We start from the raw sequence: 17,151 nt of genomic DNA, 5'->3' as shown, positions 1-17,151 counted from the left end.
GGTATGTTAACGTAACATATTATGGTAAGAATCATTCAAATAACTATAACAAATAGAACATGCTATACGTTTACCAAACAATCTGTCACTCCCAATCGCTAAATCCCATGAAATCTTCCTCCCCGGTGTCGCCTGTGGTATGTCCTTTCTTTCTGCTGCTCGATTGCCATTCTCTGCTGCATATTTCACTACGTCCAGCTTGTAATCTGCAGTATATGATTTCCTTTTCGGTGCCATTTTTGTTCAGTCCTTCTCAGTTTTTATAAGTTACCGCCAATGTTGATGTGATCCATTTTAATAGCTACGGCAGTAGCATATAGCATATAGCAGTTAGCAACCAATGACCCACAATGCACTTCTGCTATGACCCGCCCCCGCCAAATTCTTATTGGTTGACGTGTGAGTGACGATTGCTGACGTGTGTGTGACGATTGCTGCCATTTGCTTCGGCTCTCACGCGAATGAGATAAATAATATTATTTGATATTTTACGGTAATGTGTTAATAATTTCACACATAAGTCGCTCCGAAGTATGCGTCGCACCCCCGGCCAAACTATGAAAAAAACTGCGACTTATAGTCCGAAAAATACGGTACTTAAAAGCCTTAAAGGGGAACTACATTTTTTTTGGAATGTTGCCTTTCATTTTACAATCATTATGAAAGACTCGACAACATTTTTTTTTTTAATGCATTCAAATTCCTAAATTAATGTAAATAAATGTCCGCTTTCAGCAGAGCCAATGGGAGGTCCTCTATTTCCCCCATAAAACCCAATAAAAAAAACATCCAAAAATACTCCAATTACATTTCGTGACTTGAATATACCAACCGGCGTTGCTCGTATGGTAGAGCAGACGTGCCAGCAACTTGGTTCCATGTTCGATCCCCGCTTGCACTATCGATCCTCGCTTGTGGTACTTTACCCACCTGCTCCCAGTGCCACCCACACTGGTTTAAATGTAACTTAAATAATGGGTTTCACTATGTGAAGCGCTTTGAGTCACTAAAGAAAAGCGCTATATAAACAGAATTCACTAATATTGACCAAGTATTAGTGATATTGTCATTATAAACGCTAACGCAGACAAACTATTTATAGCGGCGCTGTGATCACAAGCTTGTGTGCCAATGTTGACATCATCGGCTGATCAGCTGCTTCCTCGTTTCCTTGCTCATCAAACGTTATTCAGATCATAAATCATGCCTCTCACCTGGATAATAGAAGGACAAGGACGTATTTCGACAAGTTTGTACACTTTGAGAGCCAATTTAGACCCGGCATTGGCGTGAACGACACGAAAATACGCTTCGTTCCCCCTTTTCCTTGCGAGGATTATAAGTAATTCTTTGTCTAAATGGGAATATATGAACATCCTAGCAGTCAGCAAACCTTGTAGAGCAGGGGTGTCAAACTCAAATACAGAGTGGGCCAAAATTTAAAACTGAACAAAGCCGCGGGCCAAGGTTGAACAAATTAACCTTTTAATAGGCACCCAAACAAGTTTTGCATTGAATATTGAACAAGCAAGGCTTATATAACTTTATAGTGACATGCAAAATCCAGTTTCAAATAATAATAATAATAATTAAAAAATATCAATGGCATGTCAAATCCAATTTAAATCAAATTTGAATACCTCTTTTCTATTTGCAGCCTTCTCAGGTAAATATCAACATTAACTTTTTCCACAGGCTAATACATTTGAAAATAAAATAACAATGAATAAACCAACCATTCAGGACTTTAAACTGCTCAGTTTGCAACACACTGATCTAATCTGATGTGCCCAAGCCAGATACCTGCCATCTTTTCTTGGATGCTAGTTCATTAATGTCGGGGCTCAGGCTTTGAGCTGAGGCAACCTTCATTATCGAACGAAGGTGTTCATCAGTCATTATATCTCATAGTCCACCCGGACCACAGTCTTGGGGGCGTGCCTTAAAGGCACTGCCTTTAACGTCCTCTACGAGCTGTCGTCACATCCGCTTTTCATCCATTCTAACAACGTGCCCGCAAAGTCACAAGATATGTGCGACTTCTGTACGCACACACACGTGAATGCAGTACTAACTCTTCCGGGACGCTACAAAATACACGCCCGCTACCACCAAACCCCCCCCCTCCCCTCCCCACACACACACCTTGTAGCGTCCCGGAAGAGTTAGTGCTGCAAAGGATTCTGGGTATTTGTTCTGTTGTGTTTATGTTGTGTTACGGTGCGGATGTTCTCCCGAAATGTGTTTGTCATTCTTGTTTGGTGTGGGTTCACAGTGTGGCGTATATATTTCTAACAGTGTTAAAGTTGTTTATACGGCCACCCTCAGTGTAACCTGTATCACTGTTGATCAAGTATTCATTCACTTGTGTGTGCGTGCAGAAGCCGCACATATTATGTGACTGGGCCAGCACTCGTTGGACTGGATGAAAAGCGAACGTGACGATTTTCGGGAGGGGCACTGAAATTTGGGAGTCTCCCGGGAGGGTTGGCAAGTATGACAATTAGCGGTGAATCCGGTGTTACCGCGGCACCACCGCTGTATATAATCGGCGGGCCAGCTCTAGTGTTAATTTGATATCGCCTCAAGGGCCAAGTGAAATTACACGGCGGGCCAAATCTGGCCCACGGGCCAGAGTTTGACGCTCATGTTGTAGAGTAAGTGATGTTTTATCTACATTACATATATACTTACATCATGTATATAAAACCTTAATGGAGGTGTTAGGATGTTTTTTAGGGGCTCTATAGGCAGAATCGAACGGCTTCCATATGCGCCATTGTAAGCAGACTTTTGATCACAATCATTTACTATTCAGAATGCATTTAAAAAAATGCATCCGTCGTCATGTCTTTCATAAAGATTGTGAACGACATGCAAAATTCCCCCCCCCTCCCGCCTCCCAAAAAGGTGCAGTTCTCCTTTAACAGAACAAATAATTTTTACAGCACAGACCTGTTGTGTTGTTTATGTATTAGTCAGGAAGCTTGCAAATCAGCAAAAAAAGATACCATTTTATTAGCTATTGTAAATATGGAGCAAACTAGTTTGTGTGTGTTGAAGAGACACACTGACCCTTCTACATCCACTGTCACATGCCTTTTTGACATGACAACTCACATTTGAACTCCGTGACTGCCATGTGACATGAACTTGTGCACTTCTCTGCAAAAAAATTTAATTTTTGGCTGTTTGCGAAAACAACCTCAGAGTTGAGAAGATGTGTACTATTAAAATTAAAATGTGACCATAGACACCCTTGCAGGTGACCAACTAACCAGATGAATGTATCGAGACACATTTTGAAGCATTGATCTGTACAGAACTGCATAATTGTGTCAAACTAGTATTTTCCTTAGAAAAAAAACGTCACAATCAGCAGATCTTCATGTGTCCATATGACCGTGTACTCAAATTCAAGTTTTTGACCTGTAAACTTTATCAATTTAGATAAACTCTGCACCATTGTTATTTGCTCGGCACATTCCAGTTCAATATTGTTTTGACTTCTTGCCTTCAGGATGTGAACAAAAATGTTACACATTGACATGTTAAATGCTTATTCCTGCAAACAAGAATGTTGTCGTTATTGTTTAAGGAAACGGAAGCATACACCAAAAGTGACTTCAGCTCTCGCTGTATAATGTCGTTTTTCAACATTTATCTAATTTTGTTTTGTAAATATTGCATGCTTTTTAAGTCCTTAGTTTTTTAAGGGTGTTAAACATTTTAGATTATTATTATTATTTTTTTTTTTTACTTTTTTCTTCAAATTTCTTAATAAACTTCAGTCTTAAAGTACCAGTAGAGTAGAAAAACAAGTTGACTTTAGTGTATATGCTTAATTGTGTTTCATTGTATCCATTAAACCATATCCACTTGTATTTTCAGTCCGCAAAGTATGCGAAAACACCGTCTAAACATCACTAAATGCCTTAAATTCAGTCGGCAATTTTTTATATTCTGCTCCCATTATCTTAGGCAATTTCCGTAGATTCTACGTCACCGAAGTAACACTTAACCATATTATCAGATCAGTCATACTGGAAATACACAACAATTGGAAAAACATGTGCTGTTTATCATTCACAATCCTTATGTAAGACAAGAACACATGTTCTTGGCCTTTTTTTTGTATTCGAAATCGTAAATAAATAGCTAACAATTAAGTAAATTGTTTGCGCCCATTAAACTCTCTTTAAAACGTAATCATCGATTTACATGACATGACCTTAAAATTAACCAAATATGAGTGATATTGTTGTTACAAGTGCCATCATATACAGACTATTTTAGCGGCACATTGATAGCAGTGCTGCTTCTACTTTCTCTCAAACTTGCTAAAAGTAAATTGTAGATTACAATTCCTGCATCTCTCACCTGGTAGTAGACAAATGTGGCCATGGTCCGAGAGGCTGGTCGATTTTCACATTCCCGCGAGATGGCGAAAAAGACCCCAAAAGATGCTTCATACAGGAACTTTTTTTTAACCCTTAGCGAGGCATGCTATTGAATCTTCGTCCAAACGGGATTATGTGAGCGTCCCGTTGGTCGGCAGTTTGTATGTTTAGCGCCTAGCAATGCTGCGATTGCTGCTGTCACAAAAAAGCTGCATCTGCCGATTAGCAGTCGGCTTCTAAAACTTATTACTCGTCCTCTTTGTGTTCGGGCTCAAAAATATAAGTTCCTGGATCATAATGTTTCCCAAAGTAATCGTTGTTAGTTTGCACAAAGTCTGCTCGATTAGCATTGATGTTGATGGGGAAGGAATCTTTGGTTCTTAATGCTAAGTCATGGATCACATGACAGGCTTCCTCATTATTTCTCAAAATTGCTTCGGAATCTCTGTGAAATTGATACTATTTTGATCATATCTATTTATTTGCAAACGTTGGAAGTCTTTAGGTGTCATAAATCAGATATATATGATCATAGCTTCAATATACTTGTTTTTTCACTCTACTGGTACTTTAAACAAAAATATCAAACATGCAATGTCTTTAAAAAAAAAAATCCTAACCCTTTTGGAGGCCTTTTGATTAGACAATGTCACACATTTAAATGAGTAAAAATAACTAATGTCATCCATACTTACACTAACTGACACCATTTGAAAAATAGGCCTTCAAAAGTTTAAAATAAGAAAAATACATGTTTGGTATTTCTGTTTGGGGCAAATATTCTCAAACGTGTACCCCATATATTGGTACGCCAAAAAATCACTATATTAAAGTGCAGTGTTTTTTTGTTCCTATATTTAAACACAGTGTTACTGTTCAACTTGTGTGTAATGTTAGTGTCAAAAATATTAAATATACTTGTCAAAAAAAAAACTCTTACTTGTTTTTATTGAATACTTAGGCCTACTACGCTGCTGTATTTTAATGTTGGTCATTATGGTGGTACGTGGTGTGGTGGTAAGTTTTTTTCTGAGGTGGTACTCGATGAAAAAAGTTTGAGAACCACTGGTTTAGGGCAAAAGATTTGAGCAACAAAAGTAAAAATAAGAAATGATTACAAAAATTGCCCTTTGAAAAATGAAGGACTTTTATTGTCCTGTTTATCTTTGGGGTATTGTCGAATAACTGTCGGTGCACCGTGCACTTATGAAAGAATTGTCAATGGCATTTTAAAATTTAACATAAAATAATCCTTCTTTGTAAAAATCATGTATAATACAGTAGCACAACAAAAACTATGGCCAAAAATACAGCAAATATTTACTGAAAGGACTAAAAAGTACATAGTAAGTAATACAAGTAAGTATTGCGTATTCAAAGACTTTTCATAATTTTTATGGTCATTGTATTATCCATCCATCCATCCATCCATCCATCTTCTTCCGCTTATCCGAGGTCGGGTCGCGGGGGCAGCAGCCTAAGCAGGGAAGCCCAGACTTCCCTCTCCCCAGCACTTCGTCCAGCTCTTCCTGTGGGACCCCGAGGCGTTCCCAGGCCAGCCGGGAGACATAGTCTTCCCAACGTGTCCTGGGTCTTCCCCGCGGCCTCCTACCGGTCGGACGTGCCCTAAACACCTCCCTAGGGAGGCGTTCGGGTGGCATCCTGACCAGATGCCCGAACCACCTCATCTGGCTCCTCTCGATGTGGAGGAGCAGCGGCTTTACTTTGAGCTCCTCCCGGATGGCAGAGCTTCTCACCCTATCTCTAAGGGAGAGCCCCGCCACCCGGCGGAGGAAACTCATTTCGGCCGCTTGTACCCGTGATCTTGTCCTTTCGGTCATAACCCAAAGCTCATGACCATAGGTGAGGATGGGAACGTAGATCGACCGGTAAATTGAGAGCTTTGCCTTCCGGCTCAGCTCCTTCTTCACCACAACGGATCGATACAGCGTCCGCATTACTGAAGACGCCGCACCGATCCGCCTGTCGATCTCACGATCCACTCTTCCCTCACTCGTGAACAAGACTCCGAGGTACTTGAACTCCTCCACTTGGGGCAAGATCTCCTCCCCAACCCGGAGATGGCGCTCCACCCTTTTCCGGGCGAGAACCATGGACTCGGACATGGAGGTGCTGATTCTCATCCCAGTTGCTTCACACTCAGTTGCGAACCGATCCAGTGAGAGCTGAAGATCCTGGTCAGATGAAGCCATCAGGACCACATCATCTGCAAAAAGCAGAGACCTAATCCTGCAGCCACCAAACCAGATCCCCTCAACGCCTTGACTGCGCCTAGAAATTCTGTCCATAAAAGTTATGAACAGAATCGGTGACAAAGGGCAGCCTTGGCGGAGTCCAACCCTCACTGGAAACGTGTCCGACTTACTACCGGCAATGCGGACCAAGCTCTGGCACTGATCATACAGGGAGCGGACTGCCACAATCAGACAGTCCGATACCCCGTACTCTCTGAGCACTCCCCACAGGACTTCCTAATAATATATATATATAATCATTGTATTAAACAATTTAAATACATTGTATTAAACAATTTAAAATGAATAGATTTTTAGTTTCTATAGAAGATATAGGGGACTTATTGTAGCACATTTTAAAAATGTAGCACCTTAAGAACTTTCTCTTAGCGATATCATTCATTAACAGTCCCTTTTTATTGTTATTCTACTATCCTTTGTGCTTTTCTTAGGTGTGAACAGTAACGATGCTGAGGACAGCGACATGGAGCGAACGTGTGACTCGTTACTAATGTGTATCGTCACTGTCCTGAGTCATGGCTTGAGGAGCGGTGGGGGTGTAGGCGATGTTCTCCGCAAGCCTTCCAAAGAGGTGTGTTTTTAAGACTGTGCGTGTGCGTGTCTTGTGACCTGGCTTTAAAAACATCAAGATCTAAAATAGCTCTCGCTTCAAAACCCTAGAGGGGTGTTGATTTGTGTTTCCTTGCAGCTGTTGAAATAAAACCGCAAGACAAATTTCCTCTGAATTCGTACTCAAAAGAGGACGTGAAAAAGTACTCATGTAATCATACAATGTAGTCATAAAGTGTTGCTGAATAGCAGGGTTGCGAGGTTGAAGCTTACTTTTCCTAAAAAGTACAGCATTAGGTACACCTGCACATCAAATGAATAGCAGAACATTGTCAAAGTAGTTATGTTCATAGTTTGCTGTGCTTTAGAACTGCACGGCATCAAACTGAGATGTGTATATTGTTGGACCACTACCTTAGCAGTGCAGTTATATAGCACTGCAAAATACAACCACAGTAATAATGCCATTCTTAAACATGTGTCCGAACTTTTTCTACCTAGGATTGCAAACTGCAACATAAAATAATTTATACATGGTTTTAATTTTGTAAAAAGGCTAAAAAAAACATTTTTTTTTAAATAAAACCTTACCTTTTTGTTATTTGTTACTAGTGCAACATTTTAATCTTATTTTGTCTTTTTTTGTTAGATTTTTAATACATTTTATTTCCTTTTTTACTGCAATGTCCGCTGGTCAAAAACATACAAACTGCAAAACTGCAGGCCGCACTTTGGACACTCATGTATTAGTTGTAACATGTATTGTGCCCGTCAAAAGTTTAGAGACAACTGCTTATTCAATTGAATAAGAAAGCGTTATATGTATTGTGTGTGTGTGTATATATATATATTTATAAACATATACCGTATTTTCCGCACCATAAGGCGCCCTGGGTTATAAGCCGCGCCTTCAATGAACGGCATATTTCAAAACTTTGTCCACCTATAAGCCGCCCCGTGTTGTAAGCCGCATCTAACTGCGCTAAAGGAATGTCAAAAAAACAGTCAGATAGGTCAGTCAAACTTTAATAATATATTAAAACCAGCGTGATGTGGGCGCGCATGGAATCGTATATCAACATGGACAGAGCTGCGTGAAAAAAGCCACCCGGCCTCTTCGCGTAAACTTAAACTTACCTTAACCACTCGCTCATCTTTTCTTCATCCATCCCTTCGAGTTAGCTTTTATGATGACGCCGGCTGGAAAGGTCTCTTTTGGCAAGGTCTTCCTTTTGAATATCACCATGAGTGGAAGTTTCTGGCCATTAGCATGGCAAGCTAGAACCACAGTGAAGGATGACTTCTCATTCCCTGTGGTGCGAATATTCACCGTACGTGCTCCCGTTGTATCCACAGTGCGGTTCACAGGAATATCAGTTGCTGTGAAATAGTAATCCGTGTGCGGATGGAGAGATTGCGTCTTTTCATGAACCGGATACCTGTCGCTTAGTAGGAGCCATTTTGTGGTCTTTACAGATGTAAACACACAAAGGAAATGAAACGGTAATATCCGCGCGCTTTTTCTTCTTCTACGCGGGCGGGTGGTTGCTTACAGTAGAAGAAGAAGCGCTTCCTGTTCTATGGGGGCGGGTGCTTACCTTGGCGGTTGCTTGCGTAGAAGAAGAAGCGCTTCCTGTTCTACCGGGAAAAAAGATGGCGGCTGTTTACCGAAGTTGCGAGACCGAAACTTTATGAAAATGAATCTTAATATTTATCCATATATAAAGCGCACCGGGTTATAAGGCGCACTGTCAGCTTTTGAGAAAATTTGTGGTTTTTAGGTGCGCCTTATAGTGCGGAAAATACGGTATATACACATTTGGTCAGGGAAAAACACACAGAGGCTATATTTCATCCCTACAAGCCTGTTTTGCAGGTTTCCCTGAAATAGCCTCTGTGTTTTTTCCTGACCTAATGTACATTCCGCTCTACCCCGGTATTGAGCACTGTATAACGGATAAACCACAGAAACCTCAATTATATATACAGTATATATGTGTATATATATTCATCCATTTTCTACCTCTTGTCCCCATATATATATATATATATATATATATATATATATATATATATATATTTTTTTTTTTTTAATTTATTTATTTATTTATTTATTTTTTTTTTTTATTTATATATGTGTAAATATGTATATTTATATTTATCTATATACCGTATGTATTGTGTATACAGTATACACATATATTTATATATAAATGTGTATATATAAATATACAGTATATGTATATATGTATATGTATATGTATATATATATATATATATACTATATATATATATATATATATATATACTATATATATATATATATATATATATATATATACACATACAGACCTTGTGTAACTTAGCAAAGGAAAACATGGATTGTTCGTCAACAGCACATCAATATTGCACTTTTTGGAGGTTTTTTTCAGTCTTTATTTTACAAACAATCCAGACAAAACCGTTTTCAAAGACAATATAGAAAGTCAGGAAGCCATTGAGGTTTGTTCGCATGGACTTTACATTTTGGCAAAAAACTTTGGGAAATACAAAATGTTTGTAAAGTTAGTACTTGGCCGAAAAGAAGTCACAGAATTAGAAGGGGGTCAAACAAAATGTACCTAATGTTGCGGCCACAGAGGTTACGTGCATAGAGTAAACAGAAAACCATTTGTTTAATGACATTTTGCCAGCGTGGGTCTTTAGAGATTACCTGTAGCATCTGGCTGGTTACATCTTAGCGCTTGTGTTTCAGCAGTCATAACAAATAAGGTCAACTTCACTATCTTGCTTACGTAAAGATTCGTCTTTTGGGTCAAACTGTTGAAAAAACACAATCTTGATCACAAATTCACATTACGAGCTAGCAAAACAAGCAAGATCAGCATATTCCATTCAACTTTGTTTTTGCTCTTCTAACAGGAGCCATTGTTTGCAGCCAGAGTCATTTACGACCTGCTGTTCTTCTTCATGGTCATCATCATTGTTCTCAACCTCATTTTTGGTGTCATCATTGACACCTTTGCCGACCTGAGAAGCGAAAAACAGAAGAAAGAAGAAGTCCTGAAGACCACCTGCTTCATCTGTGGTGAGACCCTTGGAACATAAGTGATGACTGTATGTGCTTCAAAAACCTGCAAAACAATAGAGTGCAGACCTCCGCCAAGGCTTAAGAGTGAATGGCTTATGGTCTCGTGCAGGGTTCTTGCACTTTCTGTTAACCCCAGACTCTGCTTGCTCAGCCACCGTAGGAGTTATAAAGCTATTCATTTTGCTGAAGTTTGCTCAGCAGGTTTTAAAATGTGCCTTCTTTGTTTTTCTCAAGCTGCTGCGCGTCACACTTCTAAACTGGTGATCTGGGATCTCAGTAGCTACAAGAAGCTTCTTAATGTCTCCTGGATCTAATGAAGCAATAACAATTACAAAAATATCCTTTAAATAGGATAGGATAGCCTTTATTTTTCCCACAATATTGAAATTATTTAGTTGTGGTACAGATTTTCCATACAGTAAAAAAAAAAGTAAAACGTAATAAAAGCACTATGAACACTTTCAAAAACTACAAAGGAGAAATAATAATCACACAACTATTACCAACTATGCACATACATAGTGCACACTAAATACACAAGTGTATACAAATGTACTGGACCCTTTTCTGTATTACACGTTGCTTGACTGTATGTCACCTCACACTGCATGAATGTTAATTGTATTAGATCGGGGTGTCCAAACTTTTTCAATCTAGGGCTACAAACTGCAAAAATTCAAGAATTTATTTATGATTTTAATTTTGTAAAAATGCTATAAAAAAAAAACTGTTGATAATTATAAACCCTACCTATTTGATACTATTTGTTATTATTATAAAAACATTTAATGTTTTTCTTATTTCGTCTGTTTTTGTTGTTAGATTTTTCCCTTCTTTTCTACAATGTCCGCTGGCCAAAAACACACAAACTGTGGGCCGCACTTTTGACACTCCTGTATTAGTTGTAACATGTACAGTGCCCGTCAAAAGTGTAGAGAAAACTGCTTATTCAATTCTGCTTATTCAATTGCACGAAAAAGCATTGAACTTTTGTGTAGTATTATTTGCACGATAACGCTGCCCTATATAAGTGTGTGTGTGTGTGTGTATATATATATATATATATATATATATATATATATATATATATATATATATATATATATATATATATAGGCAGAATCGAACGGCTTCCATATGCTCCATTGTAAGCAGACTATTGATCACAATCATTTACGATTCAGAATGCATTTAAAAAAATGCATCCGTCGTCATGTCTTTCATAAAGATTGTGAACGACACAATCCCCCCCGTCCCCCAAAAAGGTGCAGTTCTCCTTTAACAGAACAAACAATTTTTACAGCACAGATATGTATATGTATATATATATATATATATATATATATATATATATATATATATATATATATGTGTGTGTGTGTGTGTGTGTGTGTGTGTGTGTGTGTATATATATATATATATGTATATATATGTATATATATATATATATATATATATATATATATATATATATATATATATATATATATATATATATTTATTGGCAACACTAAATTGGCCCTAGCGTGTGAATGTGTGTGTGAATGTTGTCTGTCTATCTGTGTTGGCCCTGCGATGAGGTGGCGACTTGTCCAGGGTGTACCCCGCCTACCGCCCGAATGCAGCTGAGATAGGCTACAGCACCCCCCGCGACCCCGAACGGGACAAGCAGTAGAAAATGGATGGCTGGATATATATATACATAAATGCGTATATATATATTTGTATATATGTGTATATATATTATATATATATTTATTATTTAAACTTAAATAGTTCTAATAATTCAAGGAAGAATATGCTTCCTTTCATAAATGAAAACATAAAAAAATAATAATCCTAGTAAAAATATGCTTCCTTTCATTAAAAAACTGTAGACAGGAAATTACTCTATTACTATATATATATATATATATATATATATATATATATATATATATATATATATATATATATATATATATATATATATATATATATATATATATGTGTGTGTGTGTGTGTGTGTATATACCGTATATATGTGTGTGTATAAATGTATATATACAGTATAAGTGTGTATACGTGTGTGTATATATATATGTGTATGTATACACATATATATATATATATATACACACAAACACGCATATATATATATATACACACACTGATAGATATACAGTATATACACTTAAATAAATATACACACATGTATATTTGTTTACTTAAATAGTTCTAATAATTCAAGGAAGAATATGCTTCCTTTCAAAGATGAAAACATAAAAAATAATAATCTTAGTAAAAATATGATTCCTTTCATTAAAAAAAACTGTAAACAGGAAATTACTCGCAGATTTACAAAAAAAAGCACACTGATTAATAATACATGAATAAATAAAAAAAAGTATTTATCCTTGACCAAAGTAGTGATACAAGACGATGAAGGGACTGTGACAGGAAGCATGAGTTGGCAACGTTCAAATCCAAGTTATGACACTGAAACCACTTTTATATGACAACAAAACAGAACCTTAGTCTTTAAACAAGATTTTTTTTTTGCACCAATTTACAAATATAAAGATAAAATCCCTGCTCAAGGGAGTTTATAATGCCGATCAGTCATTGGCTATCACTTACATATCTAATGAGAGATTAGGAGAGAGGTTGATGTCCTACAAAAGCAAGCAAGGTGACTGAGAGGCGCTTCTTGCGTGTAGCAATGAACTCCCTTCGTCTCTTGTTCCCTTGCGGTTCCTCTGGAAACCATAGAGACGGCAGCTGCCCCTGTGGCCTGGCCTTATTTAACATGAGTGAGTCAGAGCTGATGGCTGGCTTGGTGACATAATACTGTTCTCATTCCATATGCTTAGCACTCGCCCCGGCTCCCTGACCCAACATGCACGCACACACGTACTGTACGTACACAACTTGCAGGCCCTCGTACACGCTACGTCAGCACAAGCAAGTGCAAGCATTAAAGCTCATTCGGTTATTTGTTGAAACATACGGTGTGAAAATCAAGCGAGTGGGAAAAACTGTGTGTGAGACTGACAATAATTATGGAGGTGGTGGCAGGAAGCCCCCATGAGTCAGCCTTCTCTAGAACCAGTGGAAAGGGGAAAGAGATAACTCTATTTATGAAGGGGAAGAAATCAAACATCCCGAGAGGGACATTTAGGCCGGCCAAATAACGAGAGTTGGATTGTGGAGGAGTTTTGATGATGAAACACAGCACTCGGGTTATGTCCGAGGTCATGGTCAGAATGGCTTGAAAAAGCATACATGCATGTGTTAACTGACACAAATCCCAATAGAAAGAAAACACAAAGACTTAAAATGACCTAAATGTCAAACCCACAGCCCCCTTGTTTACCCGCGACTACATTTGGGAGTGTAATGGATGCCAGCTGGTGCAGCTGTGTGAGAGTACCTTGGTAAACCTCACTCCCTGACACCTTACCCAGAGGGGGTAGTGAGGCACGACGTATTAAAAAAATGAATACGGTTGATTTTCAGAATAAAGTGCTACTTACCCATGGTAAAAGCACAGATCCAAGCAAGTCCACACTTCTTCTCCTTCTAGAGTTGGGTCTACAGCAGGGGTGTCAAACTCATTTTAGATTTAAATCTACTCCCAAGTGGGCCGGACTGGTAAAATCACGGCACGATAACTTAAAACTAAAGACAACTTCAGATAGTTTTCTTTGTTTAAAAATACAACAAGGACATTCTGAAAATGTACAAATCATTATGTTGTTGCTTTTATTTACACTTACATGCTGCGGTTAATAGTATTCTATCTTTATTTGTGGTTATTTATACTTTCTGAATAAATGATGTGATAATGTTCATCAGTCAACTCATTGGTGTTAATTTTCAATCTATCAAGATAAAAAAAAAATGTAAAAATCAAATTACAGGATGTTATTTATGTAGTTTGCTCATTTTCCTCGACTGATGCACTAACATGTGTGTGTGTTTTTTTTTTACATATTTAGCAAATTTACAAAAAAATTTACAAAGATACAAAGAATTGCTATTGCGACTTCTAGTGGACACATTTAGAACAGCAGTTTCTTTCATTCAAAAATTTCGCCTCATTTTTACACTTAGCAAACTCATCACGCGGGCCGGATAAAACCTGTTCGCGGGCCGCACGTTTGCAACCGCTGGTCTACAGCCTGTTTGCCGTTGATTTTACGCCACGTAGCATGTGTCGCGCGATTTCATGGCGAGAACTTGTCTGAGACATCACTACTGCAGGTAAAACTTGCACTGAACTACGAGCTTTCAGTTAGCTCGTTGGCTAGCACTCTTGACTCTCGATCTGCGTAAATCGCCAGGCAGAATAAAGAGGGCGGACCCAGTTGCGTTACATGTGCATAGTAAAATTGTATCTTTAATTCATGTGATCGCTCCTCTCGCATATAATAATAATAGTCGCCGACTTGCCCAATAAAATGATCTAACAAGTCAGGAACATGTTTAGTAATACATTAGCTAGGAATGGGTGCCTTTCACATTTTAACCAATACGGTACCAATTCCATTCCCTGGGAATCAATACAGGTTTTTAGCAGTACCAATTCAACACTGAGCTGTACTCTCCATTTGTATACTTGTTTTCTTCCACTTATATGTCTCATTTGCAAGTACTGTACAGCACTGTATTTTGTAGTAAATTTTGCATGCAGTTGCAAGCCCAAGACGTCGGATAGCAGTAGTGTATAGACTAGTGTGTGATTTTTTTTTTTGACAGGAAGTAGTCTTTGCCATTAAGTTGAATGTGCCAGTATTTTCTTTTGTTGAGCCCTACCACCTGTACATGTTACATGTATTACACACCAGCTGTTTGATTGTAACGTGCATCATAGGACTTGCTCACACTGCAGGTCAATTCGGATTTATTTTGCCCGTATGCGACCTGTATCGGATTTTTTCATGTTAGTGTGAACAGTGCAATTCCGAATGTTTCGTATCCCATTGAGGCCTCTGTCGTATTTGGATATGAATCGGATATATATGCGATGCGTCTTCAATGTGAACGCTGCAGGCTCATGTTGCATTCTTCCGACCGGAACGTCCTCAAACAGCGATAATTATTCGCCAAAACTGATGGTTACAAAATAAATAGTTTACAACGCAGCAGAGAACAGGTGAAAATAATATTTTAGAAACTCACGTCTCGGACTGCTGGCCTACAGACATCGCAGACATCGAAGCAAATTATCCCTAAAAATGCGAGAGCCTAAATACTTGTCCTCTTCCTTCTTATTCGTCTAATTCCGTTTAGAAAATGTTGACTTTGATTGCACACAATCCTTGAAATTGCCACAAATGTGCCAGTACTGAGACTGACTCGAGTTGAAACCATGTTCAATTCCATAAACACTGCAGTGCGTGTGACGTCGAGACGTCATGTCCGCATACGGGTCAGATTGAATTAACATCCATCCATCCATTTTCTACCGCTTGTCACTTTTGGGGTCGCGGGGGGGTGCTGGAGCCTATCTCAGCGGCATTCGGGCGGAAGGCGCGGTACAACCCTGGACAAGTAGCCACCTCATCGCAGGGCCACACTCACATTCACACACTAGGGACAATTTAGTGTTGCCAATCAACCTATCCTCAGGTGCATGTTTTTGGGGGTGGGAGGAAGCCGGAGTACCCGGAGGGAAACCACGCAGTCACGGGGAGAACATGCAAACTCCACACAGAAAGATCCCGAGCCCGGGATTGAACTCACGACTACTCAGGACCTTCGTATTGCACCAACCCCTGTTGCACTGTGCTGACATAAGAAATACATAGTTTTTTTGCAATGTGAAAGGCGACTAAGAATATTGAATTGGACATCCGACCCTGCAGTGTGAACGTAGCTTTATTTGTCGTTTTGATTACCAAATTTGGGGGTATTCAAATCGCCATATTAAATTGCCAATGCTAATCGGTAGCATGTCTAGGGCAAATCCAATATAGATTAGCATCGAGCGAGCTCTTTCTTGTTTTGTTGGCATAAAAAATATACCATGACCTAGAGCAGTGGTCCACAACCTTTTTGTAACAGCGAACCGGTCAACGCTTGAAGAAAAATGTTTTGTCATAAAAAAATACAATCATGTGTGCTTATCTGTATCCCTGCAGACTGTATTGATCTATATTGATATATAATGTAGGAACCAGAAATATTAATAACAGAAAAAACAACCCTTTTGTGCGAATGAGTGTAAATGGGGGAGGGAGGTTTTTTGAGTTGGTGCACTAATTGTAAGTGTATCTTGTGTTTTTTATGTTGATTTAATAAAAAAATACAAAAAAAGTTTTTTAATTTTTTTATTTCTTGTGCGGCCCGGTACCAATCGATCCACGGACCGGTACCGGGCCTCTGCCCAGTGGTTGGGGACCACTGACCTAGAGGAAGTCTGGCTGAGTCAGCTCTGAGTGCTTGACTGCTTGTTTCTCAGCCAAGTGCTTAAGCCGGTGCCGAGGCTCGATATGTATCCAAATATTGTCTGAATTTTATCAGATGCCCAGTAAAACTGCCTCGGTCTAAATTTGGGTAAGGCTGACCTTTGCGCCCAAACACTAAGGCTCTTATACATCCGCAGGCCTGGAGAGGGACAAGTTTGACAACAAGACCGTGACTTTTGAGGGGCACATAAAAGAGGAGCACAACATGTGGCATTACCTCTTCTTCATCGTCTTGGTGAAAGTGAAAGATTCCACCGAGTACACGGGCCCGGAGAGCTACGTGGCTGAGATGATCAAGGTAAACAGATCGGTCGACACTCCCATTAAGCACACATTGACTTCCTCAAATGATCCGGGGTTAGGCTGTGTTGCACGCCCAGGTT

At 38.9% G+C, this 17,151-nt stretch overlaps 1 protein-coding gene across 11 annotated transcripts in view; it reads left to right on the top strand.

Moving 5' to 3' along the window:
* The window catches only part of LOC133570882 (inositol 1,4,5-trisphosphate-gated calcium channel ITPR1), a 185,612-nt gene that overhangs the window by 161,730 nt on the left and 6,731 nt on the right, over positions 1-17,151 (top strand). For all 11 annotated transcript variants that reach the window (XR_009810255.1, XM_061923669.1, XM_061923664.1 and 8 more), the window contains 3 exons: positions 7,108-7,247; positions 10,148-10,313; positions 16,906-17,066. Coding sequence is in view for 10 of the 11 variants with exons in the window: in XM_061923669.1 (XP_061779653.1) it covers positions 7,108-7,247; positions 10,148-10,313; positions 16,906-17,066 (467 nt within the window). In the remaining variant the exon portion in view is untranslated. The remainder of the gene's footprint in view (positions 1-7,107; positions 7,248-10,147; positions 10,314-16,905; positions 17,067-17,151) is intronic.

The sequence above is a fragment of the Nerophis lumbriciformis genome, linkage group LG28, assembly GCF_033978685.3.
Source record: "Nerophis lumbriciformis linkage group LG28, RoL_Nlum_v2.1, whole genome shotgun sequence".
Taxonomy (NCBI): domain Eukaryota; kingdom Metazoa; phylum Chordata; class Actinopteri; order Syngnathiformes; family Syngnathidae; genus Nerophis; species Nerophis lumbriciformis.
Note: the sequence above shows the minus strand (reverse complement) of the source record. Positions and strands in the feature narration are given on the sequence as shown.